At 38.6% G+C, this 17,102-nt stretch overlaps 1 protein-coding gene across 9 annotated transcripts in view; it reads left to right on the top strand.

Moving 5' to 3' along the window:
• Nucleotides 1-17,102, top strand: part of TNIK (TRAF2 and NCK interacting kinase) — a 363,868-nt gene that overhangs the window by 220,330 nt on the left and 126,436 nt on the right. For all 9 annotated transcript variants that reach the window (XM_019735248.3, XM_019735239.3, XM_074327892.2 and 6 more), the window contains one exon: nt 5,266-5,391. In XM_019735248.3, coding sequence (XP_019590807.2) covers nt 5,266-5,391 — 126 coding nt within the window. The remainder of the gene's footprint in view (nt 1-5,265; nt 5,392-17,102) is intronic.

Below are 17,102 nucleotides of genomic sequence, written 5' to 3'. Positions count from 1 at the left end.
TGTTTAAAAAAACAAGCTTTAAACTGTATGTCATATACCAGCTTTGAAGGCACTGATAAAGGGCAGCCTCTCAATTTGTACTGCTAGGTTATTCCATCCATGTGCAGAATGTCACTCAATATGAAGATTCCACTGAAATTTCAAAGCATGCTCTTTAACAGTAATTGTTGCTGTTTGCAATTACCTATCTTAGGAAATGTAGATTTTCTCCATCCTTCAAAACAAAACAAAGCCAGAAATTAACAAGATATTGAAGCTGTTATGTGACTTTAAATCTCTTTCAAAAATTCTAATTTTATATTCTCTAAGATAGCCTCTTTGTTGTCATTAATTAACCTCTTATAATTAGATATTTCATATTCAAACTTATAAGTGTTTATTGATTTTAAAAACCTAGTTTATGTTGATGGTCTTTATTGGCATCCTGAATACAATTTCTAGTGGAGAAAGGGATTTTACTATTACAAATTATTTAAAAATTTTTTTTTAATCACATCCTAGAAAATGTTAACAATCCCTTTAAATTCTAATAGTCTATGATTTGTGAACAATAAGTTGTCTTCAACCTTTTGTCACATTCAGTCAATAAGGTGAGAATGATAGATAAGGTAACACAAATGCCTGCCTGATGCCAACAACTGCTATGGAAATCAGGACAGGTGAGCAGAAGTGCTTGTAGCCAGTATCCCAGATGGAGGCAGTTTATGAGTCTGTATACCTCCTACTTCCTTCTGGAGTTCAAACTGACCAGTCCCTTGTGTTATTGTAAAAATTACATAATTTTATTCCTGTTCCATGGATTGAGAACTAAATGTTGGGCAAATTTGTTATAAAGTACACCAATATTAAATGTCTTACTAATTCCGTTTTTAAATCCTAGCATATTGTAGGCACTTATAATGCCCTGTGTAATAAATATGCATCTTAAAATCCCTCCGTTATGCCCTGAAATCATTCATAAGCGAATATTATTATGTGCTAACAAACTCCTTTAATTGGAGGACCAAAGGCAGGTTTCTCTTCACCCTTGGATTATGATGCTCCTACACGCTTCCTTCCTGATTAGCAGCTTTGGCCTCATCACCATGGGTCGTTAATCACCCTTCTTCTTCTGCCTGGGAGTTTTCAGTATAGAATTCAGAGCACTGTCTTTGGACTCAGATAGATGAATCTGGCTCTGAATTTTAGCTCTAACATTTAAAATACGAATGAACTCTCTGAAACTTGTTTTCCTCCTTTGTAAAATGAGATCATTAAAAGCATCTACTTCATAGAGCTGTTTTGAGTATTAATTAAGAGAATACATACACAGCCTCTGGTCTATAGTGAACATTAATTACATAAGGTCGGTTTTGGCTATATATTATGACCATGGTCATTATTATCATATTGTCATCAGCGGTAGACAGTGGCTTAAAAGCGTTGCCATCCATTTCTTTGAGTTTAAAAATCATCATCTCTTTACATGGTTTGTCATACTCCAGGATGCCAATCCTGGTTTCTCACATGCATGTGTCCCGTGCAAGCAGTGAGAGAGGACTACTCTCGTGCACGTGTACTTTTCAAGCCTCTGCTGCATCAGTTTGTAAATGTCCCATTGGGTAAGGCAAGTCACATGGCCAAACCCATAGACATGGACAGGAAATGGACTCCACCTCTTCATGAGGGAGGCTGCTAAATATTCTGTTCTTCTTTTTTTTTTGGTCAGTTTACCACAAATAGATTTCTATGATCTTGAGGAAAAAAATAATCTTTACATTGGTAATAAACACATGCTTAAATAAACATGTAATCACTTCTAAACCCTGACACGTAACTTAGGTATTCTTATTCCCATTTACAGGTGAAAATAATTGACATTCGAAGAGTTTAAATGTCTGAGATTATGTAATGAATTGGACTAGATTTTCAAGGCTTCTACTTGAAGTGACGGTTCTTCCCACAGCACTGGACTTGGCTTATTAAAATACTCCCTTTTTAAATTTGTGACAATTTGGTGGCATTACTTTGTTTTTCATTATGACCCAATAGTCATTAGTTTCCCAGCAAGCTTGATCTTTGTGCTTAATTCTTAAGACATAAGAATAATCTATTTACAAAATAGAGGCTACCCTTCTCTTATAACTTTGTAACCTAATTCTAGCCTCAGTTGTTGTCTTTGTCTTTTTGAAAGTATCATAACCCATCTCTTTGAATGAGTCATGTTGTAAGAGGGGGGATTGCTTGTTGAATGGTTAAATGAGTTCTTGTAGTCATAGTAAGTGCCTCCCTTTTAATTTCATTGAATAACTTACTGCCAATCCTTGACCTAGACTGGAAATCTAGATAAATAGTAGCCCTGAAGGCCTGATGAATTGCATGCTTGCTTACAAGGTCATGTAAGATCAAGATCGAGGTTCTGTAGTCGAGCTGCACAACCATGACCCACAGTGGTTCTATAATTGCGTCTGGCAGCAGTGCAATTTAAACCTAAAATTCAAGTTCCTTACATCCCTGCTCTCCTACCCTTGTTATTTGTTTATATTTTTGCTTGAGAAGATTAATAATAATGTTTTTTTATTACACTTTATAACTTTCACATACTTCATTTAATATCCCAAAAGACTGGGATATATAATACTACTATTACAAAATCTGTATCTCATCCTAGTGAGAAAACTTAGGTAGGTTAATTTCCTGAGATCACACAGGCAGAAATGAGTGGAGCCCAAACTAAACGTGCCCCCTCCCTGCCCATTCTCATTTTTCTGCCTCAAGACATATGCTTTCTTCATTGTCATATCAAATCAGTTTACCTCTACGAAGTAATGGAGAATGTGCTGACTTCAATCTGACCTCCAGTACTATTTGTTTTGGGCTGAATTATATACTGAAGCACACTGTTATTTAACTGTTTCATAAGTTCCAATTTTCTTTTTTTTTTTTTTTAAGTTCCTATTTTCTTAATGATGTGGTAAGCTTTCTTCAGGCTCCCCTCCCCCCATTCTCCCACACTGTTTACCATCTTGTTGAGAACCTAGGAGGCAGGCAGCACATACTTTTAGAACCAGGCTGACTCCTCACTAAGAATGACTGAAGCTGAGACAGTCAGGCTGCAGATGGAAAGTGACTGGTGTTTTACTGCCTCATGTAGCTGCCTCTTCAATCAAAGCAGCTGTCACTGGCAGGCTGCACACAGAAACTCTCAGGTTTGTTTTCTCCCCTTCTATTTAGGCTTCCCTAAAGTACATCGCTCACACCCTTCCTTTCTCCACAATTACTTGGCCCTACATGGTGAGTTTAAAAGAGCGACTATGCACCATAGTAAGACATTTGAGACACGTTGCAGGGACCCTTTAACAAGCTGAAGGTCTGTGAAGGTCAGTCTCTCCTGAGGCCTTCGGTAAAGGTGTAGGTGGTTTTCAGAGCTGCAGGGAAGAATCAGTTGGCCAGCAGTATGCCATCCCCTCCCTCAGCCACCATCCCAGCCCTTCATTTCTCTGTTCTCCTCCACTGTTAAGGCACGTGCTTCACCTTAGCTCAGCGTCCCAATTATGCTTGCTATTTTGAGATTACTTAGTGTTCAACTTAGTTGACCCATGTGATGTGTAACATGCTCAGTTGTCCTAGGTTTGCATATCTCCTTTTTTTTTTTTAATTAAACTTACTTTTGTGTGGTTAGGAAATGTCAGCATTTTATCACTCTCACCCTGTTCTTACCAGTTCCTTTCAAGCATCACTAATGCTCCTGTAATCGGTTGGGCCCTGTGTAAGTGTTTATTCTTTTATTCACATATATTCACAGGTACTTTGCTTGGTGCTGGGGATGTTACTGGGAGCAAAAGCAAACGCGATTCTCTGCTTATAGTTGTTATGGACTGATAGAAAAGAGAGACTTAAATGATTAGACAGATCCACGTGGATTGCAACTCTGGTAGACGCTACAAAGGAAGGGACTCATGATGATCCAAGGGATAGAACCACGCCAAGCAAATCAGAGCTTTGCTGGGGAAGAGACGCTGGAAGTGAGGTCTGTTCATTCGTGGACAAGAGAGCCAAGTAAAAAGGCAATTATGACACAGAAGGACCCATACCTCCAAGCAATACCATCAGATATGACACATGTGAAGTGTAAGGGGTGGGCAAGATATAGTGGGGGGACTTGACATTGTCTGAGAGAATTAGGAAAGACATCTCTGAGGAGCGTCAATCAGACTCGATCAGGAATGATGAGTAGAAATTATGTAAAGGAGAGGAAGGGGAAAGGACATCACATGGGAGACTGCAGAAGGGCTGGGCAATGTAGAGACACTGGAGGGAGTCTGAGCAGCTGGACGGGGGAAGGGTACAGACAGGGTCACAGTGTGAATGGTCTTTCAGGTAATAGTAACATCTTACACTCAGGGACAGTCATTCCAACTGCTGTATCTAAAACAATGTTCCTGGGACAGAAATTTTTTCTACCAACCTCAAAAATAAAATACTATTTTAAAGTACAACTGATGTGTATGTAACAAAACAAAATGATGGGAGAACACATGCACTCTCCGTCAGTGATGCCAGAGGGTCTAAACATGGCCCAAGTTGGCGGACTCCAAATTGAAGATCACAATGAATGAAACCTGAAGTAGGAAACTTACTCTGTATGAGAGTTATCTCTTTTCATACCCGTGTCACTGCCACATTTCCCCTTTCTTTTCATGTTTAGTTTCCTGAAGGTGAGATGGGTACTTCTGCTTTGTGAACTGCCTCAGATCTAGGGAACTTACCCTCACTCCCTTTCCCATCTGACTTTCATCAACTTCAGTTGGGTACTTCAATAAAAGTAGACTTCAAAGAAAATGAACTTAAATTTTAAATATCAGAGTCTGTATTTTTTTTCCCCACTTTCCTCAGTCTTTCCTATAACAGATATGATCAGTGATAGGTATTTGATGGCCTTAGTTCCCAGAAGCCCGTAGTGAATTTGATCTCAATAGCCTGTCTACCTTGATCTTCTCCAGGTGAAAGAGTGAGGTGTTTTTGTGTTTTTCCCCCCCAGGAGGTTGCACGCTATGCCTATTTGCTATATAAACAGATGACCCTTTGGATTGCCGGTGTGTTGTCATGGAAATTTTTTCTTTGTAGTCAAGAAAAAAGTCAAGTTGTATAGTAATTATGCTCATTGATCACCACAGAAGAAAAAACTTAAAGAATTTTTACAGAGTTGTTATAGATGGTGATGAAAAATAGAATTCTTCTAAAGACATGGATTTCCGTTACAGAATATTTATTGTTCTAATACAGGATGAAGAGGAAGAAATCAAACAAGAAATTAACATGTTGAAGAAGTATTCTCATCACCGGAATATTGCTACATACTATGGTGCTTTTATCAAAAAGAACCCACCAGGCATGGATGACCAACTTTGGGTATGTCTCCCAATTTACTTTTTATAGATGAAGAACGGAATGGTCCATTTATCTATTCTCATGAGTAAATTTGATTAAGAAACTCCTTCTTTGAAACCCTTAGCCCCATGATTTCCATAACATTGTGGTTTCAAGTTTTTCTCCCATTTCTTTGAATATCTCTTCGTCTTTTTTGTATCTCTGCCTTCTATCTCTTAATGTGGACCATCCTTAAAGTCGCTTATTAAGTTCTCTGATTTTTCCCCCACTAATGACTATCTTTATTGAATTTTTATTATATTTCAAGGATCATGCTATGTACTTTTTCATGATTATATCATTTGTTCTGGCTCTTTGAGATAGACATTATTATCCTAATTTTTTGGATGCTGAAACTTAAGGTTTACAGAGAGGATAAGCAAACAGTCTCAAGGCCCCTATGTAGCTAGAAATGGTGGAGCTAGTGTCTAACCAAGCTCTTCATTACTGTTTCTCCTTACGTACCACTAATGTGTGGATGACTGACATTTAAATTCCAACTCTATAAGGAAACCACTTAAGACAGCACCTGATACCTTGTACATACTCTCAATGGTTGCTTTCCTTTTCTGCTTCCCCATCTACTCAGCTATGTGCCCCACTCCTGTATCTCCATCGGTCTATGAGACAGCTCTAATTGGCTGTCCCACTAATAATAAATTCAGTATGTCTGACACCAAAACCATTATTCCTAGCCCTGCCCTGCCCTGCCCTGCCCTGCCCTGCCCTGCCCTGCCCTGCCCTGCCAAGATTGCTCTTCTTCTCACCTTCCTGATTTCTGCCATTGGAACTTTTATTCACTTAGTCCTGTGGGAAGGCTTATAATGCTGTCTTGGTTTGACCTTCCCCTGTCAGTTTTATAACCACCCCATTACTATAGGCACATTCAGTGGAAGCCTAGATTTTGCAACTACTTGATCCCGATATCTGTCTCTATTTGTCTCTCTCTCTCTCTCTCTCTCTCTCTCTCTCTCTCTCTCTCTCTCTCTCTCTCTTTCTCGTCTTTTCATCTCATACGTTGCTGCTAGATTAATGGTTCGCCAAATACCCTTTTAGCTATTTATCATCTTGCTCAGTTTCCAGAGGTCTTAATATGTATCTTACATGCAAATTCACTGAATTATACAGTGCTTACTACATGCCAAATTATGTATTAAACTACGTGTATCCAGTTACCACTATTTCATGGATAATTTTTCAAAGAACTCAGTCTTGGGTAGAAGTTACTTTCCTAATGCATAAGACATTTATAGTGCAGCTGAGAAGGCAAAACATACACAGTGAACACAATTTGTGACCTAAAAGAATATAATAATGTTATCTCAGAAAAACAACAAGATTATTATGCCATTGGATATTCAATACTACAGTCTTTGGAAGTGAAAAGATCTGCTGGGAATTTTTCCCTCATAAGACCTAGCTCTAAATTTAAAATAAAACATGTACTTTGGGGTAAATAAACCCACTTTGTATGATGACATTGATTTTATATATTTTTATGTGATTTCTGAAAGAGTTATAGTAAGATTTTAATTGTGTATTCTTAAATGTATATTATTAATAGATATAAATGTGAAAATTAAAAATGTAAAAGTAGTAGGAGAAAATAAATGTGACTGTAATACTAAAGAGGTATGTAAAGTTTCTTATTACAAAGAACACAATAAACAACATAAAATGCAAATGGCTAATTTAGGAAAAATATTCATTTCATATATGATGAGAAACAATTTGGTAGCCTTTAGAGATAACGAGTTTTTATAAATCAATAGAAAAAAATACGAAATTACTAATAAAAAGATTGAGTTAAGAAGGCAGCAATTAACAAAGTAAGAATTATCAATTATCAATAAAGATGATTTTGAAATATAATCTTACTAACGATATGAATGCAAAAGAAGACAAGAATTAGATACTATTTCTTGCCTAGTAGTTTGGTAAAGTTTTGTTGTTGTTTTTTCAAATGATGTATCCAGAATGGTCACTCACACTCCCTGCTTGTGGAAATGAACATTGATACATCTTTACTCAAGGGCAATTGGAATACATACAGCTACACACACACACACACACACACACACACACACACACACACACACACACACGGTGGGGATGTCTAGAAGACTATACACCAGTGGTGCTGAAGATATTTGTATCTCAGTAGTAATTACATTTTTTAAATATTTTTTCTTGTCTGTTTTTTTATCCCCTAAACTTTCTCTTAAATCTAAAATCAGAGCTACTTCTGCTCTTCCTTCTTTTTTTCATTGCTTTTTATTGCACTATCTTTGCTCTTCATTTAGACGGTCAGCTCTCTGAGGACAAGTATTGTGTCTTTTGCATCTCAGTGTCTTTCTCAGCACTAGGAGGCTTCTGGGCATATGATGCTGACAAAATAGTTGTTTTGTGAATGAAAGTGACATTCCTGGTACAAACTTGTTTTCTATTATTATCATTATTGGTACAAACCTAAGTGTTACGGTACTTTTGAAAGTTCGAAATATCCCGCAGTTTCCACAGTATGAGGTGGCACACGTTGGAATGTCTGTATTCCCAGAGGACCTCTCCATTGTCAGAATCTAGCATTTAGCAGTGCCCCCATGTTGCCATCAACTGCAGCAGATGGAAGTGGGGAATAAAAGCTATTTTAATGCTGTCTGTAGAAAAGTTTCTGTTTGATCAGAACTGCAGTTCCAAGTTAAAAGAAAGCATTAACGTAGCTTTGAAACTCTCTCCCAGCTTATCACCTGAAGTAGTACAAGTATTCCTAGATAAGGCATACCTAACTACCTAACTATTATCATCATTCTTCTTGTGAGATGAGCCCGAAAGGAGAGTTGGTTTTCTTGTTAGTTTGAACTATTTGGGAATTTATTTTCAAATTATTGGTTGAGAGAAGAAAAGGAATGGTCAAGCAGGGCTTGATTCATTTTCATCTTTTCCTTAATGCTTTTTTTTTTTTTTAAGCTGGAAAGAAAATTAGTTTTCCTGTATTTTGCTGGATCCCAGTGAAGTTCATTGACTTTCCCAGGGTCTCAAAGCTCACTAGTGGATGGACGCAGCACCAGAATGCAGGCATCCTGAAATGTGATGGTTCAGCTTGGCCTGACCTGAAGGTCTATGGAAGGCACTGGATATTTATTTTTTAATGAGCAAAATCTTCGTTTTCAGATTGGCACTGGGGGGAAGTAGCAAGCCTGTTTCCGTCTGCAGGGCACAAACGGGAGATTTTGTACTCTGGAAATGAGTAGCCAGCCACCAGTTTTTCTACTCTCGCCAATTGTTCTTTGTGTGGAGATGGCGGTGGTTACTGGTAACCAGGGGCCTGCAAGTGTACATGTTCATTTATCTATTCACCATTCCTACATTGATTCGTTCATCCAACAAATACAGTATATCAAGCACTTGCTAGCTGCAAGGCACTTTTGTAGGCCCTGAGGATATGTCAGTGAAGAAAACGGAAGAAAGCCCCGACTTGTATGTACCTTACATTCTTGAAACAAACCACAAAAAATAAATATAATATGTAAGAAAACTAGAGAGAATGCTGGAAGTGGATAAGTGCCTGAAAGAGCAGGGAAAGGTTAAAGGGAACACAGATAGGGGTTGCAGTGGTAAGTATAGTGGCCAGGGGACGCCCTGTTGTAGATAACTGGAGGAAAAGCATTCTAGGCCTGGTGTTTTCCAGGAATAGCAGCGAAGCCAGTGTGACTGGAAGACGTGGGAGATGAGACCCAAAGCCAGATAATTCAGAGCCTTGTAGGCCATGGGAAAGACATCAGCTTTTATTCTGAGTGAGGTGGGGGCCATTGGAGGGTTTTGAAGGTGGAGGGTGAGGTCTGATCCACAGAGTGAAGGGGTCCCTCTGATGGCTGGGTTGAGACTAGACTGAATGGGGGCCAGAGTAGAAGCAGGAAGACCAGTTTGGAGACTGAGTTATCCTCTTCCCGAAGTTGGCAAAGGAGCCTAGATAAGTTCACTTCCAAACCCAAGTCACATGGAGAGGAACCCCCCCCTTCACATTCCATTTTCCCTGCCTGCAATTAAATGCAGGTGGCAAAATATGGCACTTAGAGGCCCCCCATTCTGCTAGGAAGACAGAGGGCCTACCTTTGTCACATTCGTGCCCGTGCATCGGATTGTTGTGACCACCCCACTAGCAAAGCTTCATTAGCTTCTATGTCACTGGGGGTAAAAATACCAAGCTATGAAATGCCTCATGAGGGCAAGAGAATCATTTCTTCTTCTAGTTGCGCTTCTTCTATTTGATGACCCACTAAGGAGGCACTTGGAAACGTAGAGGCAACACAGAAACTTAATTGTTGAGAAATTAATAGCAGATTGCAATATTGGTGGGAACTTGGTTATAGAATATAATAGTGTATATTTATTCCCGTGTCTCTGACTCATTAAATTTGGGCCATTCAGTTAATAACAACAATGGCTGGTAATATTTATCATCTGCTTTTCACATGCTAAGTCCTATATTTGTTTGTGTTGTCATAGTATTTCATTAGATCTTTACAACCACTCTACAAATTAGATATTATCATTATCGCTACTTTATAGCTGAGGAAATTACGCTCAGAGAAGTTAAGAACTTTGCCCAAGGTCTCACAGCCAGTGAGGGATGAGCCAGTATGTTAGCTAACCCCAAGCTGCCTGATGTTAGAGTCAAGCCCCTGAACCCTACACTCTTCTTTCTGTTGTGAAAAATAGTTTCCATACCAAAGGTTAGTGTTCCAAATCGGACTGAAGCTTTGTTCTTAAATAAGTTCATTTTGACTTCCCCTTTCATCTTCATTCATCAATTTCCTCAGCTTTTAGAGAGGAGAGCAAGCAAGACCCGTTAGCTAATAAGACTGGTGTAAAGTCTGGGAAACACACATTGAAAGTACATTAAACCTTTTGGGGATGTTTGGGCAAATAATTGCAAAGGTCACAGATAGTTGACTCTTTGGGCTAATGGTATTCTGTTAGAATTACATTTATATAAAATATTATTGTGGTTTATATAGAGATATAGCCTGTAACAAGCAAGACAGCTGCACTTTTTAACATTTATTCCCAGTATTCAGACGATAGAAAATATTTCCCAGATACTTTGTTTGTTGTGGCTGGAGGATAGAGGTTTGCACATAATCCACCAAACAGCCAATATGTGTGCTGTTTCAGGTGTCTGATTGAATTATAATCGGTGCGAATTCTATCAGTCTTGTTGTAGAGATAAACTCTTGTTTAGTACCAGCTCTTTGTGGAAATACAACTACTTCTGATAATGGCCAAGTAATTCTCCCTTATCAACTGCTTAGGGCCTGATCCGGAAATCAAAAAAGAGAGCTCTTTCAATAAAGATTCCGATCTCTCGGAAACAAGGCAAGCTCTGACACACAGCATTGCTTTCTCATTCCCCTGCATCTCAGTGATGAGAGGCTGGCCATTTTGCTGCAAGCCATTCAGACCCTGGGAGTGAGTGAGAAGCACTGTCTATTAAACAAAGTTTCTAATTTCTCTTAAAATTAGAAAGCAAAACTATATGAACTTTGCTGCCTCTGTCTTTTCATACCACCATAGGGCTGCAATATCTTATAGAAGGAAATGAATTTCTGATTAATTTCCAAAATGTAGGGTGGTCAAGTAAAATAGATTATTGTACTGAAATGACTCAATATGCCATTCATTAGATTGTAAGAGTGTAGACTTGCAGAGCTAAGAGTTAAGAAATTATACTGTGTGCACTTTAGGGACAAAAATCCTAGCAGTTGGCTGAAACCTGGCCTAGAATCCAGAGACATGGATTCAAACCTGGCATTTGGTTCTCTGACGTTGGGTTTCTTCCTTGTAAACATAACTTTGGACAAGTTCTGAGTTTTCAAAATGGCAGCCTGGAGTCTAAACGCTGTCCAGGTAAATGTGTTTAGCTTCATTCACATAAGGTAGCAGTGTTGTAATTATGCCAACACCAGAAAAAAATGACCACTTTCGCACAAAAATCTGGATTCCTTGAAAGGTTTTGAAAAATCACATGATCTGGAAATATTGGAGCTGAAATCCCAAATAGTCGCAGTATGGTAGAGCAGTATAGCAGCTGTTTGAGGGTCCTTGCCCACTTTGATTTGTGCCAGAGGAGCCCGTCATTCCCAGTAGTCTTCCATGCATGCTGCACGTCATGCATTTACGTTCCTTGTCCATGCCCTGAATACGATCATCTGGGAATGAATGAGATACTGAGGTGAGCTAAGACATGACGTCATTCAATGTCCAATGAAGAAAGCTTTCTAGAATCTGCAGCGATGTTGGCCACAGCCCCCAAACCCAAGTCTGTGACAGTTTAGATTTCAATCACTGTAACATCTTGGCTTGGTGAAAATCATGCCCAGTAACATTTTGGTTGTTTTAAGATTTAAATGTAAAGTGTTGCAGATAGCAGCATTAAAAATTCAACCACTTGTACCTGACTCTTGGAACAGTTAACTAAAATTTTCTTTGCTTAGGTGTATGCATCAGAAATGAGGCTTTTGGGGGGTGGGAGTTGTTTTAATCAGTGTCTGTCACTAAAGAACTCCTTTCCTTCATCTGTAGAGGCTAGGTCACTTGTTTGGAGAAGTGATTGAATCTTACTATCTGTGAGCAGAAATTTTAAAGAGGCTGAACTTGGTAAATGTAAGAGTGCCTGAAATAATAGGAAGAGTGATTAGTTAGCAGTCTCCCAGTCTCAGAGCTGCCCCATTGCATGACCTATAGAAAGAGAATGTAAGTTCCTTAGATACAAACATAGAGCTAAAGGTACACTTAATTTAATGCTTTGCCACTGGGCTTGAGTTCAGCTTTAATAGAGCCATTTTTATGAGTTAATGGGTGATTCTATGACAAGAATGTAAAAATGATTTCTTTTATCCCAGTGCATTTCATCTGAACTGTGCTTAAACTGCTTTTCACCTTAGCAAAAGGAAGACCTTATGTACACCCAAAGTTATTCTGTTCATGGTCTATACAACCCTGTGGTTCATTTTCTAGATTAATTCTGAACCAGAGTCTGTGGTTCTGTTTACATTGTGCTTCTCAAAATACTCAGCTGCTAGGTTGCTTAGTCCTAAGTCCTCTAAGGCCAGTAATTTTTTTTTTCTTTTCCTATTTTTAACTTGCCTGAAAACTTGCTCCCTTATCCCCACCTCAAATATTTCTATTTGGGTGTAACATTTTGAGAGGCCGAGTTATAAATTTCTTACAGTCAGGTTAGTTTCTATGGGTGAGTCCATGGCCCAAGTGGTCACGTAATCATTTGCCCCTAACAGGAAAATTCTCCAGAAGATCTTGCACACATACTGAGAAATTTAGCACCAAATATTAAATACAAGATACAGCTAACTTCTCTCGTTCCTTGAATGCTGCCATGCCGACTCTGAGATGGCTATCTTCTTAGACATGGGTGACTAGAGAACATTTACAGTGGGCTTGTCCTTTGGACAGGCTTCTTGTTCCTAAAATTACCTGTTTGCTCAGTATATTCAAATGGCCATTGTCATGCTCAAGATACAAAGTTGTTCATTATCCAGAAACTTTATTGACCAGGTTTGGGACTTCACACCCTTGGGACTCCTCTTGGGAAGGCTTAGAATTTGTAGTTCAAGCATTCACTTTTCAAGTCTAAAAATATATTCCAGAAACCGAAGGAGTTTTTTCGGTTTGTTATTTTCAAATACATGCTAGTTTAAAAATGAGTGCAAAAAGCTGTTTAGGTTGCTTTTTCAAATTTGGAATTCCCGACAGTTTTAGTTCACCTTTACATTAGTTGATTGAAATGATAAATGTATACCTTCCAATTTTCATACTTCTTTACATACATACTTTATATTGTTAGACTTAAACTACCTTTGGCAAATGAAGCGCCTTCTTAACAAAGTACTGAGTTGGTGTTTTGTTTACACCTTCATAAATCATGCAGATGAGATCTGTGGCTATTCCCAGCCACATATAAAAATATCCTGTGCCTTGCTGATGTTTCTGGGCATTCAAGGTCGATGGCTGATCCTTTGCAGAGTTGTGAATTCTTGGAAGTTCATCTTTCCTGTCCTTTTGTTAGGGTGCTTCTTCAATTTCTTTGGTGTGAACTTCTCTCATTTTAAGAAGAACCTCCTCTTCCTGATCCCTCATCTTCCTCACTCCTGCCTCCCACCCCTCCTTTTGTTATAAAAGAGAAAGGACCTGTTAGTAGTCATTTATTCTTGTGGGTGACTGACTAGTGACATTTGGGAGGAGAGGGTTCCCGTCAAGGTATTCGGGGTTAGTGCCTGCGGTTATAAAATACCTTAAAGCTTTGTTTGTTGTTACTTAAGGAACTTAAAGCCAATTAACTAGTAAGTGAGTGAATAGCATAGGGACTTTAGAAATCATCCTGGGCCTCTTAGGCTGCCTCTGAGAATAAGCCTTTTTAAATTCCTTCAGAGGTGACTGGAATTGGAAAGGATACATCTGGTGATTCCAAACTGAAGGCCCCTCCCAGGTGAGCTCAGGCTAGACTCAGAAAGTGCTTCTCAAACTCCTGGGATCAGCTAATGCCAAAGATTCTTTCCTTAAATATTGTCCTGTAGAGGGGAAAGTATAGCAGGGCATTATAAGCACCCTTTCCCCCACAGCTGCTAAGGAAAAAACATCCTGCTCATCAGAAATAGAAGACAACTGATAAAAATATGTGACAAACAACCCTGCAAATTGTGAAATATATGTTAGATCTCTGTGTTTTAAAAAATTAACCATTAATTTAGCTAGAAATAACTTACCACACTCAATAATTCAAGCAAAAACCATTTCCCCAATAATTAAGTTGCCATGCTGTTTTTTACCCATCTCCTCCAGAACACTGTCCCAAGCCCCAAGACAACCGCCATCGTGCCTGAGCACAGTTCTCTCCTCACCTTCAACTTAACCTTCCTTCTCTCTTCCCAAGTGACATGCATGTGTATTTCTTTTCTGACCCAATAATGTAGGTGGTGTTGCGTGAGAATTTTAAGATTCCTTTTGAGCCTCTCCCACCACCACCATCTTCCAACCTTTGAAATAAAAAGATCCCATGTCCTGGAATGCACCATTGTGTCTTCTTGTTGCGTGACACAAGCATGAAATAAAGACATGTGTCCTTGGTTCTCTCCCATTAACAGAGGTTTTAGAAGCACATGTGTCCAATGCCCTTCCTAACTAAGCACCTTTCAGCAGTTTCTTCACCATCCAGGGAAGTGGCTCTTTGAGAGCTATTGATGTTGTCTTCCAACTTGGAAACTTTTTAATAAATACAAGCAGACCAAAGAATGAAAAATTAATAAATATAGTTAGAGATTTCTGGCTGGTAGGGGCTTTGTATTCAGAGGCACAATTAATATTCGTATCAAACCAGTAAGGTTGATGCTTTTACGTTGTATTTTACGGCGATGGTGGTGGGTTGGGGTGTTGAGCTCAGGGTGGTTAGAGAACATGTCCAAGGTCACCTCACTGTACTCAAGAGAGCACCATGCTCTCAGCCCTGCTCTCATTGTTTAATGAGTACATGGATAAGGCTGCAGACCGTAACTAAACTTCATTTCCAAAGAAATAAGGAAAAGGGAATTGAGGGGAAGGAGAATTCATGAAACAACAGTTGCACATGGCTTAGCCCAGTGCCCGGCACATGGTAAATTCTCAGCAAATGTTAGCAAGTGTTGTTGCCTCAGTGTCAACTCTTTGAGAACTTTCTTTCAGGAAGAATATTAATGATCCATTATTTCTCACTTGTGAGATGTGAAGTTCTTGACTTACCGCTGTTGGGCTTGGAGTGTTGAGCCCTGTTTCTGTTTATTGTGATGGGGTTACTTATGGCAAGGGAGGGTCCCCACTGTGTGGCAGCCGTAATTAGCAGTGCTGCTGTGTGGCTACAGGAACCAATTGCTGGCAAATCCTGGTTCCTTCCTTCCTTCTTTTCTTTCTTTCTTTCTTTCTTTCTTTCTTTCTTTTTTTTAAATCTCATTATATAATTTAGCAATCATTTTGTTCCATAGTGAGATGCAAAGAACTTAGAAGCCTTCAGCTGGACCTGAATGGAAAAGCAAATTATAGAAATCACTGACATTAGTGCCTGGCTAGAGCAGAATTGTTTCCTACTGAATATTTGAAAGTATTTTGTCCAATCTAATTTTAAAAGACTGGAGTCACTGGGCTTCCACTGCGTTCCTTGGGAATTATAATTATGTGGCCTAATAGAGCTCAGTGGCGGGACATTTTTTTCCAGATATAGGAGCAATAGATACACTTGTGGGAGGTCTGGTCACTGTTTTTAAAATGGGATTTGAAGAAAGGGCACAGATATGTTTTGCTCACTTGAGAAAATATTCTTTTCTTTATACCCAAGGACATTTCATGGGTACATCCTGCTACCATTGAACCACAGTTTGCTACATAATGGGATTTTAAAAAACTTTGTATTGTGAAGGATCTACAAAGTACACAAAAGGAGTCACTATAATGGACACCCATGTGTCTAAAACTAGCCCTAGCCACCATCAACCTGTGGCCACCCCTGCCCCATCCACACTCTTCTACTTTCTCCCTTCTACTATTATTTTGAAACAAATCTTCTCATCATATCTTTTTTTTTTCCTGGTAGAATACACATAGCATAAAATTTACCATTTTAACCATCTTAAAATGTACAACTCACTGGCATTAAGTATACAATGTTATGCAACCATCACTTCTGTCTAGTTCCAGAACTTTTTGTCACTCCAGAAGGAAACTGTGTAGCCATTAAGTGGCAACTCCCATTATTTCTTCCCACCAGGGCCTGGCAACCAGTAATCTATTTTCTGACTCTATAGCTTTGCCTATTCTGGATATTTCACATATTAATAAACGGCTTTACACAATATATAGCCTTTTTTTTAAGTCTGTCTTCATTAAATTAGCATAATGTTTTCAAGATTAACCCTTGTTGTGTCAGGCATCAGCACTTCATTTGTTTTCATAGCTGAATAATATTCTATTGTATAGATATACTATATTTTATTTATTCATCTGATGATGGATATTTTGGTTATTTCTACCTTTTGCGTGTTGTGAATAGTGCTGCTTTTCATATTCAGATGCAAGTTTTTGTTTGAGCACCTGTTTTCCATTCTTTGGGGTATATATTGAGAAGGAGAATTAGAATTGCTAGACTATATGGTAGTTCTCTGTTTAATTTTTTGAGGAACCATCAATCTGTTTGCCACAGTGACTGCACCATTTTACGTTCCCTCCAACAGTGTATGAGGGTTCCAATTTCTCTACATCTTTACCATCACTTGTTATTTTCTGCCTTTTTTTGCCTTTAAATTTAGCCATCCTGATGAGTGTAAAGTGATGTCTCATTGTGGTTCTGACTTGCATTTTCCTAATGACTATCGACATTGAGCATCTTTTCATGTGATTGTTATATGTGTATCTTCTTTGGAGAACTGTCTATTCAAGTCTTTTGCTCCTTTTTAAAATTGTGTTGTTTATGTTTTTGTTGTTGAGTTGTAGCTTTCTTTATATATTCTGGATACTATACCTTATTAGATCTATGATTTGCAATTTTTTCATTCTGCAAGTTGTCTTTTCACTCTCTTGATAGTGTCCTTGGATGCACTAAGTTTTTAATTTTGATGAAATCCAAATTATCTATATTTTCTTTTGGTGCTTATGCT

Source organism: Rhinolophus sinicus, chromosome 17, assembly GCF_057876585.1.
Source record: "Rhinolophus sinicus isolate RSI-liver-muscle chromosome 17, RSI-T2T, whole genome shotgun sequence".
NCBI classification, from domain to species: Eukaryota; Metazoa; Chordata; class Mammalia; order Chiroptera; family Rhinolophidae; genus Rhinolophus; species Rhinolophus sinicus.
The sequence above is the reverse complement of the archived record's forward strand: the minus strand, read 5'-3'. Positions and strand labels throughout refer to the sequence as shown.